Source organism: Chiloscyllium punctatum, chromosome X, assembly GCF_047496795.1.
Source record: "Chiloscyllium punctatum isolate Juve2018m chromosome X, sChiPun1.3, whole genome shotgun sequence".
In the NCBI taxonomy this organism is placed as follows: domain Eukaryota; kingdom Metazoa; phylum Chordata; class Chondrichthyes; order Orectolobiformes; family Hemiscylliidae; genus Chiloscyllium; species Chiloscyllium punctatum.
In genome coordinates, this window is record NC_092791.1 from 27350204 (window position 1) to 27372758 (window position 22555).

Sequence of the window (22555 nt, forward strand, 5' to 3'; positions counted from 1 at the left end):
TGATGATTTTCTGCTGAACCTATCTGGGAGCGAGCCCTCTTGCTTTCCTGAAAGCGAGCAGCCTGTCATTCATCAGAAGCAGGAGACTCTTTCAAAGGAGGGGAGCTTTCCAGAGGTTGGGGTGTTTGCTCTCTATATATACACACATACACAGACAGAGAGAGAGAGAGCAAGAAGCTGGTTTGCTCTCTCTTTCTATTGATCGCCTCTCTGGGTTATTCCCCCCACCCACCCCCAACACCAAAATCTCCGGATCTGCCTGTGTCTATTTCTCCCCCACCCCTTGTTCCCCTCCTTCCCCCACCCCCATCCCCCCGTGTCCTTGTTATTCCCCCCCCCCCCCCGCCCCCCTCTCCCTCCAGATGGATCTGAAGGCAGAGCCCGGGGCTGTGGGCAACTCGCAGCCTTCCAGCGTCCAGGCTTTCGCTACCAGCTCCACGCTGCACGGCATCGGTCACATCTTCACGTACGAGCGCTTCTCCTTCAGGCGCATCGTCTGGACCCTGGCTTTCCTGGGCTCCCTCTCCTTCCTGGTTCACGTCTTCGTGCAGCGGATCCAGTATTACTTCGAGTACCCGCATGTCACCAAGGTGGACGAGGTCACCGCCTTCAACCTGACCTTCCCGGCGGTCACCGTCTGCAACCTCAACCAGTTCCGCTTCAGCAAGATCACCAAGAACGACCTGTACCACGCCGGCGAGCTCCTGGGATTGCTCAACAACCGCTACGAGATCCCTGACCCTTACGTGGCCGAGAAGCACGTCCTGGAGGTGCTCATCGAGAAGGCGAACTTTCGGAATTTCAAGCCCAAGCCCTTCAACATGAGGGAGTTCTATGACCGAGCCGGCCATGAGATGAGAGACATGTTGCTCGGCTGCAAGTACAGAGGGGAAGAGTGTACCCACCAGCACTTCAAAGTCGTGAGTACCTTGCTGCAACTCCAAAGTTTTCTCCATTGTCACGCCATGTGGCTCCAGACTCGGTGTTGGTGGGCTCCTTGTGATTGGAGATGATCCCATCTGAATGGTTAGCTCAGAGGGAGTCTGTTGTGTTTTTGTTTGGCTGTTGTAACCATCCTGACTGGTTGCTCCCTTGACTAGGATCCTGGTGGGGCATCTCTTGATAGGAACCCAAGGGAGAGCGTTATCACTTGCTGTCTGGGGGCTATGCAAACATGCAGTCAGCCCAAGGGAAACAGAGACTGTTGGAAAACATCCCGTGGTTTCATGTGCTTCAAAGTGAGAGACTCACCCCCCCTTCTTCTTTCCCCCCCCTTCTTCCCCCCCCTCTTCTTCCCCCCCCCTCTTCTTCCCCCCCCTCTTCTTCCCCCCCCTCTTCTTCCCCCCCCTCTTCTTCCCCCCCCTCTTCTTCCCCCCTCTTCTTTCCCCCCCCTCTTCTTTCCCCCCCTCTTCTTTCCCCCCCAATCACCTTCTTCTCCCCCCCAACCTTCTTCCCCCCCAACCTTCTTTCCCCCCCCCCTCCTTTTTCTTCCCCCCCCCCCTTCTTTCCCCCTTGTTCATTGTTAGTGTTGAGGCACTGGCCATGACTGGGTTTGTCTGCAGGGAGCATAGAGCCAGGAAACAAGAAACTTGAACAGAGCAACAGTTACCATTTAACATCAGGGTAATGGTAGCAATAAGTTACAGTTCCATCAACACAGACTTGAAATCTTTCCATTTGAGAAACACAAGGCTGAGTTGTAGTATTCATTGGTTGTGAGCTATAATGTTCAGAGGTACCATTTCTCAGAAGTACCGTCCTTACAACTCAAGGCTTGGGAATCTGAAATCTGAGGGTCTCAATGAGCTATCCATTGCAGTTCATGCCTATGTATAAACTGGGTGGAAGGGTTTGGCGTTTATAGTGATTGCTACTTGGCAATCATGGATCAAACAGAAGTATACTATCCATTAACACTGCCTCTGAGATGCCTCACTTATTTTGTTTCAAACAAATTTTCTTGTGTGTGTATACAAATGGTGAACAGTGTCAGTTCTAGTGACATGCTGATTCTGCTGTGAATCCCACCTACAAAACAGCCTTTCGCCCGAGCCTGGCTGTGACCTCAATAGGGGATTGACAGGAGCCTTAAGTTTCCATGGCTTCTGACATGAACTGTGCAATTAGATTTTTAGTTCATGAAGAAATGACAAGGACTTTAAATGCATAATTGTCATGGGTAAATCATGCTTTTCTCTCTGCTTCAACGTGCGGTACTGTTACATTTTGATTACAGACTATGGAATCGCCTGCATTTCCAGCTCTGAATTAAATTAGATCTCCTTTAGGGAGCCACCTGAATCTCAAACATGCCTTCAGATTCTGCCCATCCAAAATACAAACAATTTGTCTTTTAAGTGTCTGATCTGGGAAGTCTATTTACTGTTGATTAGCAACTGGCACAATCTATTTTGACCTGAAATAGTTAAAGTTAGAGCTGCCTAAAATTTTAATTTATTCTTCAAGAAATCCATTCCACTTTTGACGATCAAATGATTAAATATGTCTTATCTCTCGGTAGGCAAGTGCACTTTATGATTGTGTGCATGACTAAGAGAGAAGTGATTTTGTGTTTGCATGTCAGGAAATAAACACAAATACATTGTCCTTATGCCCTCAGCTAAGTTGGACTTTGCTGTAATTGGCCCAGATTGGAGTAACCAATCAAAATAAAAAGATATACTTGCGGACAGAGCAGTGAATTATTGTTTCTTTCATCTAAGGGTTAATCCCACTGAAAATTTCCTCTTTCTGTTCGTGGGAGATATTTGCTGCAACTCTCTCAATTCAAATGAGCTTGGGGCTGCTTTCATCTCAGTTTCCAGTGAGCATGAATCTGCAGCTTGTGATGAAACTTGTGTCTCTCCGAGAGATAGGCTTGCCAACTCTCCAGGATTGCCCTGGGAGTCAGGAGGAAATAAAGACTAATCTGTCAGACATTGCTCCAAGCAGCCACAGGGGTGAGAAGAGAGGAAATTGAAAAATAAAACAAATGAACACTTTTGTTTATGAGTCATTACAATATTGGACTGTAGGAAAAGGGAGCTTTAATGGACGGTCAAGAACGATGAGTCTATTTTCTTTTCAGTGGGAGAGCTCGTCATGATAGCAGTGAATGTGGAGAGGTGGGGCGATTGGAGGCAGGGAGGGGAGCATCCTCAGGACCATCAGAGATGACAACCCCACTGAGAGACCATGGCATGGATTTTACCGTGATCTCTCACCTTCAGCTTGTGGGCCCACCTGCCAGCACTCACTGCATTAACCATAACAGGGGACCGGGAAAAAGGTGCTTTAGATGTTTCCTGTGTTTTACCCGATCTTGACAAAGTCTCGTTTGAATGGAGATTGTTCTCAGTGAGTTCTGAACCCCACAAGCCTGAATGTTGCCTCACTGAAGGCTCAGCAAGTTGATCCAGCACACAGACCAGCGACCTCAGTCTTGGGCTTGGTCCCTGTGTCGCTGCCTTAGCAGTTGATGGAATGAAAGTGGCATTCAGTGCCCTTGAGGTCAGGGAGAGGGAAACCAACCAGGTTTCCAACTCAAGAACATGAGTGGGTAAGCTCTGCTAAAAGCACAGGTATGGATAATGGACGTGAACAGCACCCCCATTGGCAAAATAACCTTCTGTTGTTCACTTTATGAGTACACATTCAAACTATGAGCACTTGAGGGAAGTCCTAAACAATAGCTAGAGCCTTTGGAACTTAAATCCCCAGCAATACTAGAGCTGGTAACATTGGCGATGACTGAGCTGAGGAAGGGACTGAGTCACCAACGCTGAAAGGAAATACGTTTATAACTTGGTTGTTAAAAAAAATCTCATCACTGTCAAAAAAAAGTAAACCTGGCTGCTTTGATTTCATTTTCAGAAACTCACTATTTTAATGAGCAGGTTCGAAGTAAAATGCAACATGTTACAGGGGCTGTACAATTTTATAATTGCTAAAAGATTGCAGAATCTGTGAACAATGGCTCAATGTCAACAAAGGGGCCTGATGACAGCAGATTTAATGTGAAAAAAAGCTGTTCAGGCAAGTTAAGCAAGGAACACATGGCTTTTATAGATAGATAAATAATTAGTTTATTGAAAAATCATCATGATGGTAGATTTTGAGTTGTGATGACAATGCAGAGAAAGGAAAAGGTAATAATTCATTATATACTTACAGACAAGCATTAAAATCAGATAAAACAGAACATAATAAGAAGGATTTCACAATTATGATCATTTCAGTTGTGCAAATAAAAATAAGTTGGAAAATAGAGGACTCTTTAATTTGCAGAATAGAAATGAAAGGTCTACTGCATTCTGCATTTTGTATTAAAGTCCATAAATCACATGTTGTCAGGTTGCATTCATTAAATGCTCAATAATTTACATGCCATTTTATGAGGTTTTATGAAACAGGGGATTGGGATGTCTTGTTGAATAGTTGTTCTGCATCTTATTTGTGCAATGATGTCTTTTCTGCTTCATTCCGCCGCGCGTTTACTTTTGTATGGGTGTGGAGAGATACAGTGGCAATGGAAGGGGTTTCTGAATGCTTTAGGCAAACTTTGAAAATTAACGAATAGACACTCGGCAGCTTTAACAAACGTCTATTACCTTATCAAGAGTCACACGCTGAAAGTATGTATTTGATGACTGTTTCACAGCACAATTCACACAAATAACACAACTAACACTCCATATTCTCCATTACACGACACCTGAGTGATACTCCATAGGACATTACAGTATCAGTGCGTATGAATATTCGAGTGCTTTCTTTAAAGGAGCTGAACATGGTTTGTGTCGATATGAAATCAATTGCAGATAATTCCATAAATTGTCTATACTTGTTATTAAAGACTAACTGCAAGTAAAAAGTGAAACACGCAGTTCATTCGAATTAGCCAGCAGTGGGTTATTGAGGGAAATGTCATTTTGAGTTGGTGTGCTGAGCAACATGCTGATAGTTTTGCCGCCTTGTCCTGGTCTAAGGTATGCCACAAAAGGTCTATACTTTTCTCATCCAGAAATGTTTTAATTTAAGGTGATTGGAGATGCCCAGTTGTGCTCCTGTGCGGATATCATGCAGGAGAAGTTCGACTTTCTCCATCTTACCCAGTGTTTCGACAGAAGCGAACTCGGCTTCTGCCTTTTAAAATAGCAAATGGTCTTCAGTTCCTGTCCCTTTTATCTCACACACGGATGATTGCTTAAAATGAGCATGAAACACGTTGCCTTTGAAATGCCAGTTTTACTTCTCTCTCAGCTCTCTCCCCCGTGATTATACCTCTGCGGGCGCTTTCTCAGCAGTTGTCCTGGTCTCGTGTTTCGTTGAGCTCCACAAACTGGCCACCAGGAGGTGCTGTTGCGGTATGGGGAGGTCCTTGAACTTCCGAAAACACTTGGTCGCAATTTTCCGTTTCTCCCGAGCTACCATTTAATAAATACTCCCAAGACTGATGATATAGGGAAAGTGAGATGGCTCTTTCTTGTTTCACATGATATTTAAAGGTAATAAATGCTTTTGGCGATACCATTTCATTGTGCACGAGTACTGTGCAATTCCAGAGGATATTTCTCTTTATATTAAAATACATGCCCCCATTGAAAATAGACCTGGTTCTTCCCTTCAAATAGAACAAAGGCATTTTATAGGTCGGCAAGTGTTTTATGGCTGATACCATATCTCGCAACTTCAGCTGATTTGACAATATTAATGACCATTGAAGCAGATTAGTCTGGATCTTTGGAGGGCTTTTGCCCCGAAACGTCGATTTCGCTGCTCGTTGGATGCTGTGCTCTTCCAGCACCACTAATCCAGTGGATCTTTGGATATTCGATTGAAAGCAGTAACTCCTTGAAAACGGAGTCGCTGGCTATTTTTCCAAACAGGAAAAACTCTGAAGACCGGAATGCCGTTGTAATGCTTGTTTGAAGTTGTAATTGCCTCATGCATCACAAGGGACTAGCTGTTAATGCACATGAATCACAGGTGCTGCACTCTTAAAAACATCATATTGCTAATTCATCAACTAAACAGTCACCATTAACTTAAAAGGGCAAGAACCAGCTTTAACAGTGTCGGCTGATGTCAAAACGAGTGGCATTATGAAAGCACATGTACCCTTCTATAGGGTAGCAAGCAAGAACTGGGTTCCAGTAAGCTATGTTTCTGTCGCGCATGTCCAGTATGTCAGTTGTTCCCTGTCAACTTGAGAAATATTGGTATGGAATCGGTTAGAATATTGGACAGTAGCGTTTTCAAAATGTCAATGCAGTACAGATTACTCTCTGAGTCATCAGAAATTCGACACGTGCTTAATAATAATGTCCAGCAGGAAGCCCTGGTCATTAACCAGAGTTTAGAACCCGTGCTGATCAACGAGTATGAAGGTGCAGAGATTCAACACTGCATCCCAGCTAACTCAGCCTGGTGCCAGCTGAAACCAAGCAGCTTGAGGGCTCACACCACACGTTGCGAAGCAGTAACCCAGAAACCATTCGCAGAGCTATGGCGTTGCACTTTTAGATTGGTTTGCGGGTCTGAGAAACAACCCCGGTGTACCATACAAAGAGAGCGTTTGCATCACTTCAGTCCTTACTTATAGCAGAGCTGGAACCAAACAATTTTAATTTTTCAGACGCTTAAATTCCCCAATCAAATGTTTTAAAGCTTATGTCAATGAGCACTCCTTGTCTACAAAACCCTACTTCTTGTTGTCATGCTTTTAGCACACTATGTCAACTTTTCCCCCCGATAAATGCTCATAATATTTATAATGGGAGCTTCCAATATAAAAGTATATCATAATTACATTCTCCAACCAGGTATTTCAGCTTCGTGTCTCTCAGTTCCTCAGTCAGTATAGTAAACCCTATCTACCTCCCAGTTGCTGAACTATTGGAAATTTTGCTAATTAATGGTTAATAAAATCAGATAACATTCTTCCATCAAGAAAAGGACAGAACCTGGTGCAATTTACCCCCTTTGTCATGTATTTATGGAAAGGAAGATCTTGTGTAAAACCAGTATATGGAAATAATTTATACACAGTGTCCATGGTTTGCAGGAAGTAGATGTTGGGTTTTGTATGGAGCTTTTATTTTCTGTGTTTTCATTTCAGTTCAGCTTCTTATGAATTGATGTTACTGTCTTTAAGTTTCCACAAAAAAAATCCCTACAGCTTTCAGCAATATCTGAAGGCTTGCTTCTGAGTATCGTGAGGCAAATGTGAATATTGTAAAGTCTTTCCATTTTCCCTTTGAAGCACTTTTTGACGCCCTTTAATCAAAGAAATGTTTTAACTATCTCTCCGATTGCTTTCTTTCGTCCATTTGAATTGTTGCTTACATCTCTTTAAGGCATTTGGAAATGAATTAGAGACTGTAATTGCAGACTACGGATGCCAGACTGTTTGAAATTCCATTAAGAGACAAAGAGAAGGGAAATCACGCTGAATGTTTTAAAATGGTTGATAACTTATCTTATGACAGTCAATTGGGTATTTAAGAAATATGCAACTCCAAAGGTTAAAAAGTGGATTTTGAATATCATAATAGTCAGGAGGAGGTATTCCAGATCCAGCTTCAAAGTGTTTTATGGCTATGTTTTAACTTATTTTAATATTTACAAGCTTTCTTCTCTTCTCTGAGGGAGAAGCTAATTATCATAGATTAAGGAGCAGTCTGCTGCATGTCTAGCAGTGAAAGAACTACATGCAAGTCATGTTCAGCTCCCGCAGTCAGCTGGAGTGCCTCCTGATATACATTTGGATGTGTTTTTTTTGAAGACAACAGTCCCTTTGCTGTGACAATATACTGTGTTCCTTACAATCAGCAATAGTTTGACTCGAGGGGCCGCTTTGTAATTTACTTGCGAGCGAGCTCTTGCTTTGAAGTAACCTGCGCATTCAAGTTGAACATTAAATATTGAATGGAATTCCACTGTGAGATAGCCGTTGCTAATTGGGGGTGATGGGGAAATATAATTTCTCCGTGCTCGCTATTTCCTGACGGTCACGCCCTGCATGATCGTGTCAGCCGAAGGAATCCCTTCTATAGTTGGAGTTTGTTGGTGAGACGCCAGGCAGGTCGAGCTGCAGCAGAGAGACTCTATGCCCACCCACTCACTCACCCACTTTTCCATCCAGACGTCGAGACTTGGAGTGGGATACTCAAATGCTGGCGGGATTGGGTCCAGTGTTGGAATTTGAAAGTCGCTTTGTAGGAGGTGCTCTCTGGGTCCAGCCTTAGATTTCCACACTCACTGTGTGTGTGTGTGTGTGTGTGAGGGGCCGAGGTGGTGGAGGAATTGGCTAGCTGCTAGTTAATGCCCAGTAAGCTGCTTTAGAAGCTTAAGGGTCTGGGACCATTCAGAACCAGAAAACAGTTCTTCAATCACTAGAGGGATGCAGTTGAAAAGCAGGGAGGTTCTGCTGCAGTTGTATACGGTGCTGGTGAGACCACACCTGCAGTACCATGTACAGGTTTGGTCTCCTTACTTGAGAAAGGATGTACAGGCACAGGAGGGGGTGAAGAGGAGGTTCACTCGGTTGATTCCGGTGTTGAGGGGGTTGGGTTATGAGGAGATACTGAGTAGACTGGGACTATGCTCATTGGAAGTTAGAGGAATGAGGGGGGCTCTTATAGAAACATATAAAATGATGAAGGGAATAGATCAGATCGAAGCAGGGAGGTTGTTTCCACGGGCAGGTGTAACTAGAACGAGGGGACCTCGCCTCAAAATACGAGGGGAGCAGGTTAAGGACTGAGTTAGGGAGGAGCTTCTTCCCCCAAAGGGTTGTGAATCTGTGGAAGTCCCTGCCCTGTTGAGGCTTCCTCACTGAATGGTTTTAAGGCAACGATAGATATTTGAACAGTAAAGGAATTAAGGGTTACGGTGAGCGGGCGGGTAAGTGAAGCTGAGTCCATGAAAAGATCAGCCACGATCTGGGTGAATGGTGGAGCGGGCTGGAGGGGTCAGATGGCCGACTCCTCTTCCTGTTTCTTATGTTCTTAATCTGATTCCACTGAACCTGAACAGTCTGGTACAGATAGGCAGTGAGGTCAAAGAAATATTTTTTGTCTGACAGTTTACAGGGTAACCTCCCTCAGGAAATCCTTTTTAATCCATTTGTTGGAATTCTTTGAAAGAATAACAGATGCTGTGAATAAAGGGGAGCCCATTGACGTATTGTTCTTGGATTTCCAGATGACATTTGACAAGATTCGACATAAAAGGTTATTGTGCAAAGTTGGTGTAAAGATAACATATCAGCAAGGATAGAAGATTGGCCGACCAGCAGAAAACAGAGTGCATGCACCGATTTATTTTCAGGTTGGCAGGGTGTGATGTTTGGGGTCCGTGATGGGCCCTCAACATTTTACAGTTTATATCAGTGACTTAGATGAGGGGCTCAAAGACACGTGCTGAAATTTGCAGATGAACAAAGATAAGTCAGAAAGTATGTTGTGAAGGTGGATGGAGACAAGTTAAGTGAATGCATAAAAATCTGGAAGACAGAATATAATTTGGGAAAATATGAAGTCGTTCACTCTGGCAGGAAGAATGAAAACAGAGATTCTTATTGAAGGAGATATTGACTGCAGTACTAAAGGTGCAGAAGGAGCTAAGTGGGATTGAGATGAATGGAATGCTATGCTTTTTTGGAACTTGGGTTAGTGGTGAGAATGCCAAGCAGGACTAGCTGCAGGAGAGATATTTTGTGCCCAATTAATTATAAAAATGAGGATGTCATGCTTCAATTATACACGGCATTGGGGAGATCACATCTCGAATACTGTGTGCAGTTTTGGTCTCCTTATTTAAGGATGGATGTAAATGCGTTAGAGACAGTTCAGAGGAATTTGATAGATTAATAGCTGGAATGAGCAGCTTGTCTTATGAGAAAATATTGGACAGGCTGTGCTCTGTTCCACTGGAGTTTGGGTGGCACTGTGGCTCAATGGTTAGCACTGCTGTCTCACAGTGCCAGGGACCCAGGTTCAGTCCCACCTTCAGATGATTGTCTGTGTGGAGTTTACATATTCTCCCTGTGTCTGTGAGGGTTTCCCAAGATGTGCAGGTTGGAGTGCATTGGCTCTACTAAATTGCCAATAGTGTCTAGGGATGAATGTGTTCGGTTGATTCGCCGTGGGCAATGGGGAAGGTGGGTCTGGATGGGATGCTTTTAGGAGGGTTGGTGTGGACTCGATGGGCCGAGTGGCCTGCTTCCACATTGTAGGGATTCTATCATCTCAGAGTGAGGCAAGATTTGCTTGACGTTTTTAAGATCCTGAATCATTTTGATAAGGTGGATGTGGAAAGGACGTTTTCCTCTTCTGAGTGAGTCCAGAATCAGAGGACACTGTTTTAAAGTTAGAGACTGCCCAGTCAGGACAGGACTGAGGAGAATTTTAAAAAATGTATCTCTGACGGTTGTGTGACTTTGGAACTCTCTGCCTCGGAAAGCAGTGGGAGAGGGGTGATTGAATAGGTCCAGGGTGGAGCTAGATAGATTCTTGCTTGGCAGCCAACAGGTAGTTAGGGATGTGGCAGTCAAAAGACAAGCAGATCTGCTATGATCATATTGACTGGTGGAGCTGTTTTGATGTGCTGAGTGGTCTTCATTCATATGTTTATACATGCATGCAGTGCCTTAGTTTGGCCTGATCATTCTCATTAATAAGAATTTATCCTCCTGACTCTGATGTGCTGACTGGCTTCACCTAGCAACCAAACAGCAGGCCCCAAGATGGCTGCCACCTGACTTTGCCACTGGTGCCAGAGAGTCAGCTCTCACAGCTTGGCGGCACTTGGTGCTACTAATTGGGTGCCAAACGTGCCTCCTTTCTGATCAGGGCATTCACATTCAGCGATCGTGTCATGTGAGCCACACAGTTCAGGCGTGACGTTGGAATCTGACCTGCATTTGGGTGTCAGTCTCCCCAACCGCACTTTGAAAATCAGGCTCCTGCATTCTCTCTGGGGCAGCTCCAGTGTCAGAGTTTGGTAGATGGAGGCCTTACCAACCTCAAAGTTGCATGGTTCTTTCGAAGTACCTCAGTTACAGCACTTTCAAGCTTGAATTGACGATACATGATGGCAATGGCATGTGAGTAAGGGCCAGCAGAACTTGATTTGTTGCCCACACACCATGATGCCGCTGCCTTGGAATTCTGGGAGATTCATGGCACCCTCTGGGTTACTGAGAGCTGGATGCAGAGATGTTGCAGGGATACCTTCCAGGTAATGTGCATCGAGGAGCTGGTATTGCCAATGGTCCTAATGTGTGGCGATGGCCTTATTTCCATGCATTTGCATCTCATTAACAACCCAACCCAGCGAGTTTCTATGCAGCTCCTAATTCCCAGCTCCTCCCTTGAGAAAATAGAGGGTGCCAGTTGCTGGCGTGAAGGTCAAAGCAGGAACCTGGCAGCAGCAGCTTGTCACTTACTACTTCGAGTCTTCGCCCGACTCTGTCTTTATTGTATTGTCCCTGCACTCCCCATGGACACGGTCCGCGCCTGGCGCTTTGTCAGCAGTTTATGCTGTATCGTGGTGCCAGCTATCATGCCAACTTGCACACCGCTTCAGGCGTTTACGATTTCTCTTTGGAGCTGAACCACTTGCATACTTCTGCCAAGTCGTTCCCGTGCAAGGGGGACGCACACGCGTTCCATGCATCTCCCCAGGCTGCATTGTCTGGTTTGGTTTCCCAGTGCTCACCTCACTTCCAGCCTGTGCGGCCTGTAGCAGAGAGGGAGCGGCAGGCAGCTTGTTACTAATTAACCAGGAGGATGGACTGTGCTACGTCTGTGTCCCACTGATAGCATGTTCCAGCAGCTCACAGGACAAGAGCACCACCTGTGCTGCCACCAAGTGGCTATGTCTGAAAGTGAAAGGGGTAGAAGACCTTTCTGGGTTTAAGAGGGACTGTGGTCAGGCATTTAGTCAAGGACATAGTCTGGTTCGAGTCTAAAGGGTTGATCATGGTCAGTCTTGCAGATCAGTCGTACTATATAGATTTTTGTGTTTGATTTGATGTACCCAGGTAGAGTGAAAAGTTTTGTTCTGTGTGCAGTACAGGGGCAGATCATGCCACACAAAGCGCATCAGGGTAATAGAACCGAGCGAGGAATACAATGTTATGGCTGCAGGGAAGGTGCACAGAGATCAACATTAGATTTGAAATAGGAGCGGTCCAGTCAGAAGTCTAATAACAACGGGGAAGAAGCTGTTCTTGAATCTGTTGGACCATGTGTTTAAGCTTTTGTATCTTCTGTCCGATGGACGAGGTCAGAAGAGACAATAACCAAGGTGGCAGGGGTCTTTGAGGATGTTGGCTGCTTTCCCAAGGCAGTGGGAAGTCAATGGATGGAAGGTTCAGGGTGCTGTGGAGACATCATTTAAGTGGCGGGGGGGGGGGGGGGGGGGGGTGGCGGGAGCGGGGGCAGGTGCACAAGCAGATTTTCCTTACAATGGGGGGTGGGCAATGGATATGATGGAAATGCTTGGAAGAGCAATTCGCGGTGAGGTGCCCCCCCCCCGCCTCCACCCTCGAGCGGGTAGGAAGCACAGAGGACAGGAAGGGTTGGTAGTTTGGGAGAACAAAGCAGACGTCAGCCATTGAAGGGATGTGATACTGAGAGTTGTCATTCCTGAGATTTGGTGAGAGGTGTGTGTAGTTGGCAGAGTGAGCGTTGGCCCTGTTAGCGTGAGGGAGCAGGAAGAAAATGGCGGCACTAACCCTTGCCGAGTTGACGATCCTTGACCTTCCTCCTGTGCTGCTGGGATAGAGTCCACCCGGGCACTGCACTACTCTGGGGCCACTATCTCAGTCTCGGCTGACTGGATCTGGTAGCATGGCCTCCTTTGCCAGTCGGCAGGATATGGCGCAGCCCTCCTCTGCATCACTCGATCCACCAGCACCTCCAGGTTCCTATAGGTGAACCGAGGAACGAACTTGCTTTTCTGGGGCTATTTCCTTGGGGATAACATTGCAGGACCACCGTGAGATGTACAGCTCCTGGCTTACAGCATCTGAGATGCTGTGGAACTGGTGTTTCAACGTGGCACCGGGTGTGTTAATTCCGGAAGATCCAGGCAATGACAAACACCCCCTTCTTTCCCGCCCCACATTACCACAGAATGGGTACTGGGGAGGCCAGCTGCGTGAAGAGAGTGGAAGCTCGCTTGAGAAAAATAAACTCGGGCCTTAGCAAAGTGGGGTGCCTTGTATCTCACCTAAAAGTGGGAAATTTCAGCTCAACGTCTCTCCCCATTCAGTCTTGGTAAAGGCTGCCAAGTAGATTGGAAAGATCTTCAAGCTTTTCTGAAGGCTGTAAGACATTTGGAAGTCATTCTCCTGCAATTTTAAGTGTTTGTAGGCCTTTACCTTTCCCATTTGGGACTATAAGTCTCTGTAACTGCTGCTGCACATGGAGTCATGAATAGCCATTGGGTTTTACACTCTAATCTGACCATTTAGAAGTAAACTCCACCCATACTTGAAAGTCTTCTCCAATCTTAGCATTTCTTAGTCACTTTTAAAATTGATATAGGGAGAGCCTGAACAGGCTGGGGCTGTTTTCCCTGGAGCATGAGAGGCTGAGGGGTGACCTTATGGAGGTTTATAAAATCATCAGGGGCATAGAAAGGGTGAATAGTCAAGGATTTTATCCTCAAGTAGGAGAGTCCAAAACTAGAGGACAGAGGTGAGAGAGTAAAGATTTAAAAGGGACCTAAGGGGTAACGTTTTCACACAGAGGATGGTGCGTGTATGGAATGAGCTGCCAGAGGAAGTGGCGGAGGCTGGTACAATGACAACATTTAAAAGGCATCTGGATGGGGACATGAATGGGAAGGGTTTAGAGGGATAGGGGCCAAATGGACCGGGGTCAGATTGGGCTATCTGGTCAGCACAGACAAGTTGGACCGAAGGGTCTGTTTCTGTGCTGTGTGACTCTATAGCTCGATGTAATCCTATTTATTTTAACTAAGCTTAATTACCTTTTAAGCTACCAGACTAAGAATTTTTAAAAATATAACTGTGTCTCTTAATCTTTGCCTCTATTTTTAGAATTTGGAACAGTTTGGCAACCCATGAAAGCAGAAATGTCACTGTCGAACTTATAATAACGTGGGGATTTGGAGATGGCTTGTTCTCTTTTACATTTAAAGGCCTCCATTCACGTTCATGGCCAAGCAAATGCATAATATAATTGACTTACGACACAGTCGCTTTATTCTCTGCAAATGGATGCATAATCTGAATATAAAGTGAAAGCATTGGCTAGCTAGCAAGCAGAATACAAAATAGTAATCCAGTTGAGAGGTTCAACGATGTCAGAATCTGCATGCACATAGGTTGGTTTACGTTTTGGAGCAATAACCCTTTAGTGTTGGTGAATTAACTCCCCTAAATGTATAATACATATAGATCTAGTGTATTCTCCTATAATGGTGCTCACGACAGGTCAGCGCATTTGTTGTCTTATAAGGACAGGAGTGTCATACAAGGTAAAACATTCTGTCACGGAAATGGAGTTGTGTGTGCCTTTCAGACAATAAACTGTCTTTGCCAAGGCTCTACTTTCTTGAGTTGAGTACTGGGGTCAGTAATGGAGTCAGGCTGCAGCATAGTTAAGACACAGAGGACATTTCGGCTTGAGTATTGGGTGTGAGAAATTTGTACGGCAACTTGTAGCATTTGGACTGCTGACACGTTGTCCTCTGACATTTCATTTGCTTGGTTCACTGAAGGCAAGGCTACAAGGAGGTAAGTTTAAAATCTCCTCCATCTGGAATGGGGATTGAACCTCCTGCTGTTGGAACGAGTCTGATACACACTGGCCGTGCAGCCAGCTGTCTGTGTAAATGCTTCGGATGAAGGGACAGAAGCTACATGTGCAAAATTTGTTGATCGCACAAAGTGAGTAAGTCATGAACAGGATGTAAGGTGCGGATGGATGGAATGAGGGAACAAAGCTCCGGCAAGTCGGGTGTAATGTGGGAAATTGTCCATTTTGGTAGGAAGAATAAAATGGAAGCACATTATCGACTTGGTGAGACATTGCAAGGATCAGAGAAGCAGAGGGTGTCCTGGTGCATGAATGACAAAAGCTTGGTATGTGGGGTACAGCAAGGAATGAGGAAAGCTCATAAAATGGTGTTATTTCTTGCAAGGGGATTGAATACAGAAGTCGGAAAGGTGCGCTTCAGTGATATAAGGGACCGATTAGATCACACCCCAAGTACTGTGTCCTGTATTGGTCACCTTATTTAAGGAACAATAGAATTGCATTGGAAGAAGTTTGCAAAACTAACAACTGGGCAGGTTGTCTGTTATGGACTAGGCTAGACCACTCAAAACATCCTTAAGCAGGCAGCCCAGACCATAATTTTACAATTTGTATCAGTGAAAATTACCCAGAGTAAGTTAGCGAGGTTGACTACCAGGTTGTAAAACAGACAAAACTTTAATCACAAAATTACACAATGAAACACAAAGAACAGAATAAAGCACCCCTACAGAACTCAGTCTATCCAAACTAGACTTAGCAATTCTAAATATATACAACAGTCCCAGTAAACAAACCCCCTTTAAACCACAGATAAAAAAGGGAACAGATGCTTACAGGTTGAAGTTAGAAGGGCAGAAAGAGACAGAGAGAGTTTCCACACAGTTCACTGTTGAACTCCTAACTAGTTCTGGACTTAACTGCTCAGCTAGAGAGCTGACCACTCCCTTTTCATTATACAGGTCACTTCTAAAACATGACCACTTTGGCCTGAAGTCTCATCTGTTTACATAGAAACAAAAGGCCTCTCATAATCCATTTCATCTCTGCACCAAACCAGACTAATCAGAGCCCGGCCCGTTTACAACGTCTCTGAAAAACAAATCAAGGACACAGCATCCTTGAGAAAGGAACGACTTTTAGAAAAAAAGTGACCAGCTTTGTGACAGTGTTGGATGAGGAAAGGTTGGACAGGTTGCACATGTATCTGCTGGGCTTGGCAACAGGAAGAGCTGACTTGATTGAAGCATGTAAGATCCTGAGGGGTCCCAACAGGTTGGATGTGGAGAGGAGGTTTTCTCCCGAAAGTCTTGAGTCTTGGGAACTCTCCTCTTGAAAAGTTGGCTGAGGCAGCATCCTTGAAGGCAGAGCTGGTGAGGAACGTGTAGCTGGCTGGGCTATCAGGAATAGCTAGAAATGTGGGTTCAAAGTTACAATTAGATGAGCCCTCATCGTTTGAATTTGTGAGAGTTCTTTTTTTATTTCAAGAATATACTTCACTCATAAAAATACCTTTATATACACATATAGTTGCTAAGGCAATTCGGTTCTATACAGTAGCATGTGGAGCAACAAACAAAGTTTGGAGTTTGATTCTGTCCACAAACAAGCCAAAGGCATTTCTTACTTGTATAAGATTATATTTACATGCATCTGAGGCACTGGGAGAGTCCGATAACTGAACAGACCCCCATTTGCCTTCAGCAGAAAGCCTTCAGACAGTGGTCTATCCCCACTGCGCCTTGGCGGTAGCTGACCCAGGCTTTAGTGTGTCCCTCAGCACGTAGGCCTGGACCTTGGAATGTGCCAGTCTGCAACACCCGGTCTAGGGTCAACTCCTTGTTCTGGAAGGCCAACAAGTTTCAGGCAGATCAAAGAGAGTCTTTCACTGACTTGATGGCCCTCCAGGCACAGTTGTTGGTTTTCTCGGTGTGCTTCCTGGGGAACAGCCCGTAGAGCACAGAGTCCTGAGTCACAGGGCGGTTCAGGACAAACCTCGACAGAAACCACTGCATCTTCCTTTGTGAAGGCACATTCCAGGAGGAGATGTGTGACAATCAGAGTAGGCAGGAGAGGCTGAATGAGCTCAACTTGCTTTGTGTCTGCATGTGACTGACCCCCAAAGCTGCTCTGTGATAGTCCAGAGTTATAAACAGTGGGCTGGAGGCTCCAAACATCTTACCACCATGTGGCTGACCACTAATCTCTCCTGTTCTTGCTGCCTTTTGGGAGAAATTGCAGGTTCAGACTCAAACTGTTTGACCGTGTCCCTTCTTTGGTCATCAAGTCCTGAAGTGGGGCTTGAACCCAGAGCTTGGAGCACAGAGGCAGGGACGTGACAAGACTGCCTTTGTTTACAGTATTCATCAGGAATTTGCCCAATTTACTCGTGAATGAAGATTTTAAACCCATTGAGAATAAATGGATGAAGACAGTTATTTAAGGAAGAAGGGCATCTTACAAACATATTCAATGTTCATTTCCAACTATCTCGCGCAGTAACTTGTAATTTCATATTTTCTTCATGTGCCCGTTTAGTGTTGCTGCAGGGAGAATTCTTGTCTTGAACAATATTACGTTTGTTATCTAGGAGCTGCAGTAGGGCAGGTTACTTTTCACAAAGAAAACCCAATTAATTTTCTCGTCCATTTTATGTGAACATTGGAGGCAGTGAAGAGTTGGGCCACCATGCTGATTACTCTGATTTATAAGGAAACAACTTTACACTTTCAGCACAGACAGGATGTATTGGTGAGGTGAATCAAAAGAGAAAATATAGAATTCCTCTCGCAGACCATTCGGCCCATCGGGGTCCAAACCAACCTTCTGAAGAGTATCCCACCCAGACCCACACTTTCCCTGTAAACCTACATTTCCCATGGCCACTCCACCCTAACCTGCACATCCCTGGGCACTATGGGACAATTTAGCATGGCCAATCCACCCTAACCTGCACATCCCTGGACACTATGGACAATTTAGCATGGCCAATCCACCCTAACCTGCACATCCCTGGGCACTATGGGGTAATTTAGCATGGCCAATCCACCCTAACCTGCACATCCCTGGGCACTATGGGACAATTTAGCATGGCCACTCCACCCTAACCTGCACATCCCTGGACACTATGGGACAATTTAGCATGGCCAATCCACCCTAACCTGCACATCCCTGGGCACTATGGGACAATTTAGCATGGCCACTCCACCCTAACCTGTACATCCCTGCGCACTATGGGACAATTTAGCGTGGCCAATCCACCCTAACCTGCACATCCCTGGGGACTATGGGGTAATTTAGCATGGCCAATCCACCCTAACCTGCACATCCCTGGGGACTATGGGGTAATTTAGCATGGCCAATCCACCCTAACCTGCACATCCCTGGGCACTATGGGACAATTTAGCACGGCCAATCCACCCTAACCTGCACATCCCTGGGCACTATGGGGAAATTTAGCATGGCCAATCCACCCTAACCTGCACATCCCTGGGCACTACGGGACAATTTAGCATGGCCAATCTACCCTAACCTGCACATCCCTGGACACTATGGGACAATATAGCATGGCCAATCCACCCTAACCTGCACATCCCTGGGCACTATGGGTAATTTAGCATGGCCACCCCACCCTAACCTGCACATCCCTGGACACTATGGGGCAATTTCCCATGGCCAATCCACCCTAACCTACACATCTTTGGACTGTGGGAGGAAACCGGGGCACTCGGAGGAAACCCACGCAGACACGGGGAGAATGTGCAAAGTCCACACAGACAGTCACCCGAGGGTGGGATTGATCCTGGGTGTCTGGCGTGGTGAGGCAGTAGTGCTAACCACTGATTCACTGAGCTAATGCCAGTGTAGTTAAGGGAACAGGAAAGGTGAATTTTGAATTTAAAACTTAAAATTTTAAGTGATGAGAGCAGGACAAGGGCCACAGGTTCAAAGTAGTACAAGAGACAGTTTGGACTGATCTTTAAAAAACCGTCACTGGCAGGGTGCGGGCTTGTTGTGGGATCTTGCTGTGCATAAAACAGCCAGTATAGTCTTTTCTTTATTCATGGGATGTGGGCATCGCTGGCTGGGCCAGTATTTATTGCCCATCCCTAATTGCCCAGAGGGCAGTTAAGGGTCAACCACATTGCTGTGGGTCTGGAGTCACATGTAGGCCAGACCAGGTAAGGATGGCAGTTTCCTTCCCTAAAGGACATTAGTGACCCGGATGGGTGTTTCCAACAATCTGCGATGGATTCATGGTCATCATTAGACTCTTAATCCCAGATTTTTAGAAATCGAACTGAAATTCCACCATCTGCCGTGCTGGGATTCGAACCCAGGTCCCCGGAACATTACCGGGGTCTCGGAATTAAAAGTGATAATACAAGGCCACTAGGCCATCACCTCCCCGCATGTTGAGAATGATCAATATGAGAAAATAAGAGATGCTCGTTTGACAGAAGGTCAAGGGCCATATAGTTCACCTTCTACCATCTCCACTTATGAGAACTGTGTTAACGAATGAGACTCTGTCATGGGAAGCCGGGACAGGGGAAGCCCAAGGGCTTTTAGACACGGACTGGCAGAGTGCTCTGCCTGGACAAAATGGAAAAAGGAACCCCCCTCCCCCCCACCCCTTACCTGCCTGATCTTTCACAAGGGGGTGTGGTTCGAGGTGGTGTGGCCACTGGGGAGAATTAAAACCATAGCCTGCTCTGTGGGAACGTAACATTGTACAGCCAATCCAGTTTATTTTGCTGACAATTTATCTGGTTGTTCTGTCTGGGCAGAAGAATTTTGAACAGCAGTGAGCATGTCCTCAGGTGATTGCTTGTTAATCAGAAACAGACATAGAGTCATCGAGATGTACAGCACAGAAACAGACTCTTCAGTCCAACTCGTCCATGCCAACCAGATATCCTAGATCTCATCCCATTTGCCAGCACTTGGCCCATATCCCTCTAAGTCCTTCCTATTCATGTCCCCATCCAGGTGCCTTTTAAATGTTGCAATTGTACCAGCCTCCACCACATCCTCTGACAGCTCATTCCATACACATACCACCCTCTGTGTGAAAATCGTTGCCCCTTAGGTCCCTTTTATATCTTTCCCCTCTCACCCTAAACCTATGCCCTCTAGTTCCGGGCTCCCCTAACCCACAGAAAAGACCTTGTCTATTTACCCTACCCATAATTATGAGTGCCCCTCATAATTTTGTAAACCTCTATAAGGTCACACCTCAGCCTCCGACGCTCCAGGGAAAACAGCCCCAGCCTGTTCAGCCTCTCCCGATAGCTCAAACCCTCCAACCCTGGCAACATCCTTGTCAATCTTTTCTGAACCCTTTCAAGTTTCACAGCATCCTTCCCAGAGGAGGGGGATCAGAATTGGACGCATAGCGATATAAAATGAAGTGGGACATTAGAATTGAAACGCTAACAAATCATGGGAACATTCATACAAGAGTCCTGCCTTTTTTATATATGGGAGCCTGCTACGGGTGCATACCGACTCAGAGAAGAGCCAGTCCTTGCAAACAGGCGAGCTGAGTACAAGCACTGCTTCAGTGGAATTACTTGGCAAAGATTTCAATGTTGCACTTTTCTGCAAATGATCAGTCTTTTTTTTTTGGAGAAGCCAACCATTCGCAAATTGTCAGGAGGGATAATGTAAGTGGCTTGGGCGTAGCCGGGGATTGATTGATTGGAGAAATAGTGCAAGCTCAATTTGAACAGCACGGCAAAGTTAAGTGGCTGGAAACCGAAATGCTCAGAAATGCCATGATGTGGAGGTGCCGATGTTGAACTGGGGTGGACAAGGTCGGAAGACACACAACACCTTCACCCGGCGAAGGAGCAGCGCTCCCAAAGCTTGGGACTTCAACTAAACCTCTTGGACGTGAATCTGGTGTCGTGGGACTGCTGACCTCTTGCAGAACAAAAGACCAAATGTCCTTGTTCCCATCGGTCAGTTGGCCAATTTCACGACAGTCTCCAGAAGCAAACCTGCGTTACCTGGCGTGTGCGTGGGATCATTTTAAATGTAGTAACTCCGGGGATGCCTCACTTCAATGTCATGGTCTGCAGCTGCGAATCCCTCTGCCCAGTTTGTGTTCATTTCCGAACCTGCTTTGGAGAACTTCTGGCACTGAGCACTGAGGCCCCTTCCTCCTGTTCAGCAAGGTGCACATTTTCTGCGGCTAAATTCAATTTTTACCCTTTCACCCAGCCATTTGACTGTGTGGGCCTGAGTCCTTTGTAACTCCCAAATCTATCCATTTCACCATTTTGTTTTGTGCTTCACTTTAAGCCGTGATTGACAATTGCCTGTACTCGTGTGTTTCAATCAGCTGTGAGTCTTATTTCACCCAGCACAGGAGACATTCCCTCATTAGTATTACTATCCAGGATCAAAGGAGATATTTATATGCAAAACCTTGTTACACTTACAGACTGCAGTGCCACAAGTGATTGTTGAATCTCAGAAAAGCCTTCATAGGTACAGAGAAACAGGTTTCGATTAAACATCTTTGAGGCTCGTGGAACACTGACACTTCGGAGAAATGACTTCCTCTCGCGCCGAAAAGATCTCGCTAATTTCAAAATGCTGTCCCGTTAAAGACACCATTCTATCGCATTGCTTCTGTTTTTTGAATAACTCTGCTGTAACCACAAAGTGTAGGCAGTGAGCAAAAGCCCTTCTACCTACCACTCTGACAGACCACACACAATGCATTCCTACTTCCGTAACCAGTTTGTATTTTTCAATTCATTTTGTGGGGTGTGGGTGTCACTGGCTGGGCCCAGCCTTTATTGCCCCATCCCCAGTTGCCCCCCTTGAGAAGGTGGGGGTGAGCTGCCTTCTTGAGCTGCTGCAGTCCATGTGCTGTGGTTTGACCCACAATGCCCTCAGGGAGGGAGGGAGTTCCAGGATTTTGACCCAATGACACTGAAGGAACAGCGATAGATTTCCAAGTCAGGATGGTGAGTGGCTTGGAGGGGAACTTGCAGGGGGTGGTGTTCCTATGTATCTGCTGCCCTTGTCCTTCTAGATGGAAGTGGGCCTGGGTTTGGAAGATGCTGCCTGAGGATCTTTGGTGAATTTCTGCAGGGCATCTTGTAGATAGTACACACTACTGCTACTGAGCGTCGGTGGTGGAGGGAGGGGATGCTTGTGGATGTGGTGCCAATCAAATGGGGGCTGCTTTCTCCTGGATGGTGTCGAGCTTCTGCTGGAGCTGCCCCCATCCAGGCAAGTGGGGAGTATTCCATCACACTCCTGACTTGGGCCTTGGAGATGGTGGACAGGCTTTGGGGGAGTCAGGAGGTGAGTTACTCACTGCAGTATTCCTAGCCTCTGACCTGCTATTCCTGTGGGACACTTCTGTTCTGTTTCTCACATTTTTCTTCTTTTCTGCCAAGAAGTGCTCTTACACACAACTGAATGGTATTTTTCTTTCCATCACCCATGATATTTTTTCATGTTAGTCGCGTGACATCATTTCCTATGGTGATGTCATTTCCGGTTCTTCTTCTCAGGGGGTGGTAAGTGGGATCCAAGTCGATGTGTTTGTTGATAGAGTTCCGGTTGGAACGCCATGTTTCTAGGAATTCTTGTGCATGTCTCTGTTTGGCTTGTCCTAGGATAGATGTGTTGTCCCAGTTGAAGTGGTGTCCTTCCTCATGTGTACATAAGGATACTAGTGAGAGAGGGTCATGTCGTTTTCATTCCAACTGTCCTATTTACCACCCCCTGAG

General features: G+C 45.8%; 1 protein-coding gene across 1 annotated transcript in view; it reads left to right on the forward strand.

Moving 5' to 3' along the window:
- The first annotated feature begins 355 nt into the window (after positions 1-355).
- asic1b (acid-sensing (proton-gated) ion channel 1b) overlaps positions 356-22555 on the forward strand; it is an 814340-nt gene continuing 792140 nt past the window's right edge. The window contains exon 1 of the mRNA XM_072567040.1: positions 356-920. Coding sequence (XP_072423141.1) covers positions 363-920 — 558 coding nt within the window. The 5' untranslated portion in view covers positions 356-362. The remainder of the gene's footprint in view (positions 921-22555) is intronic.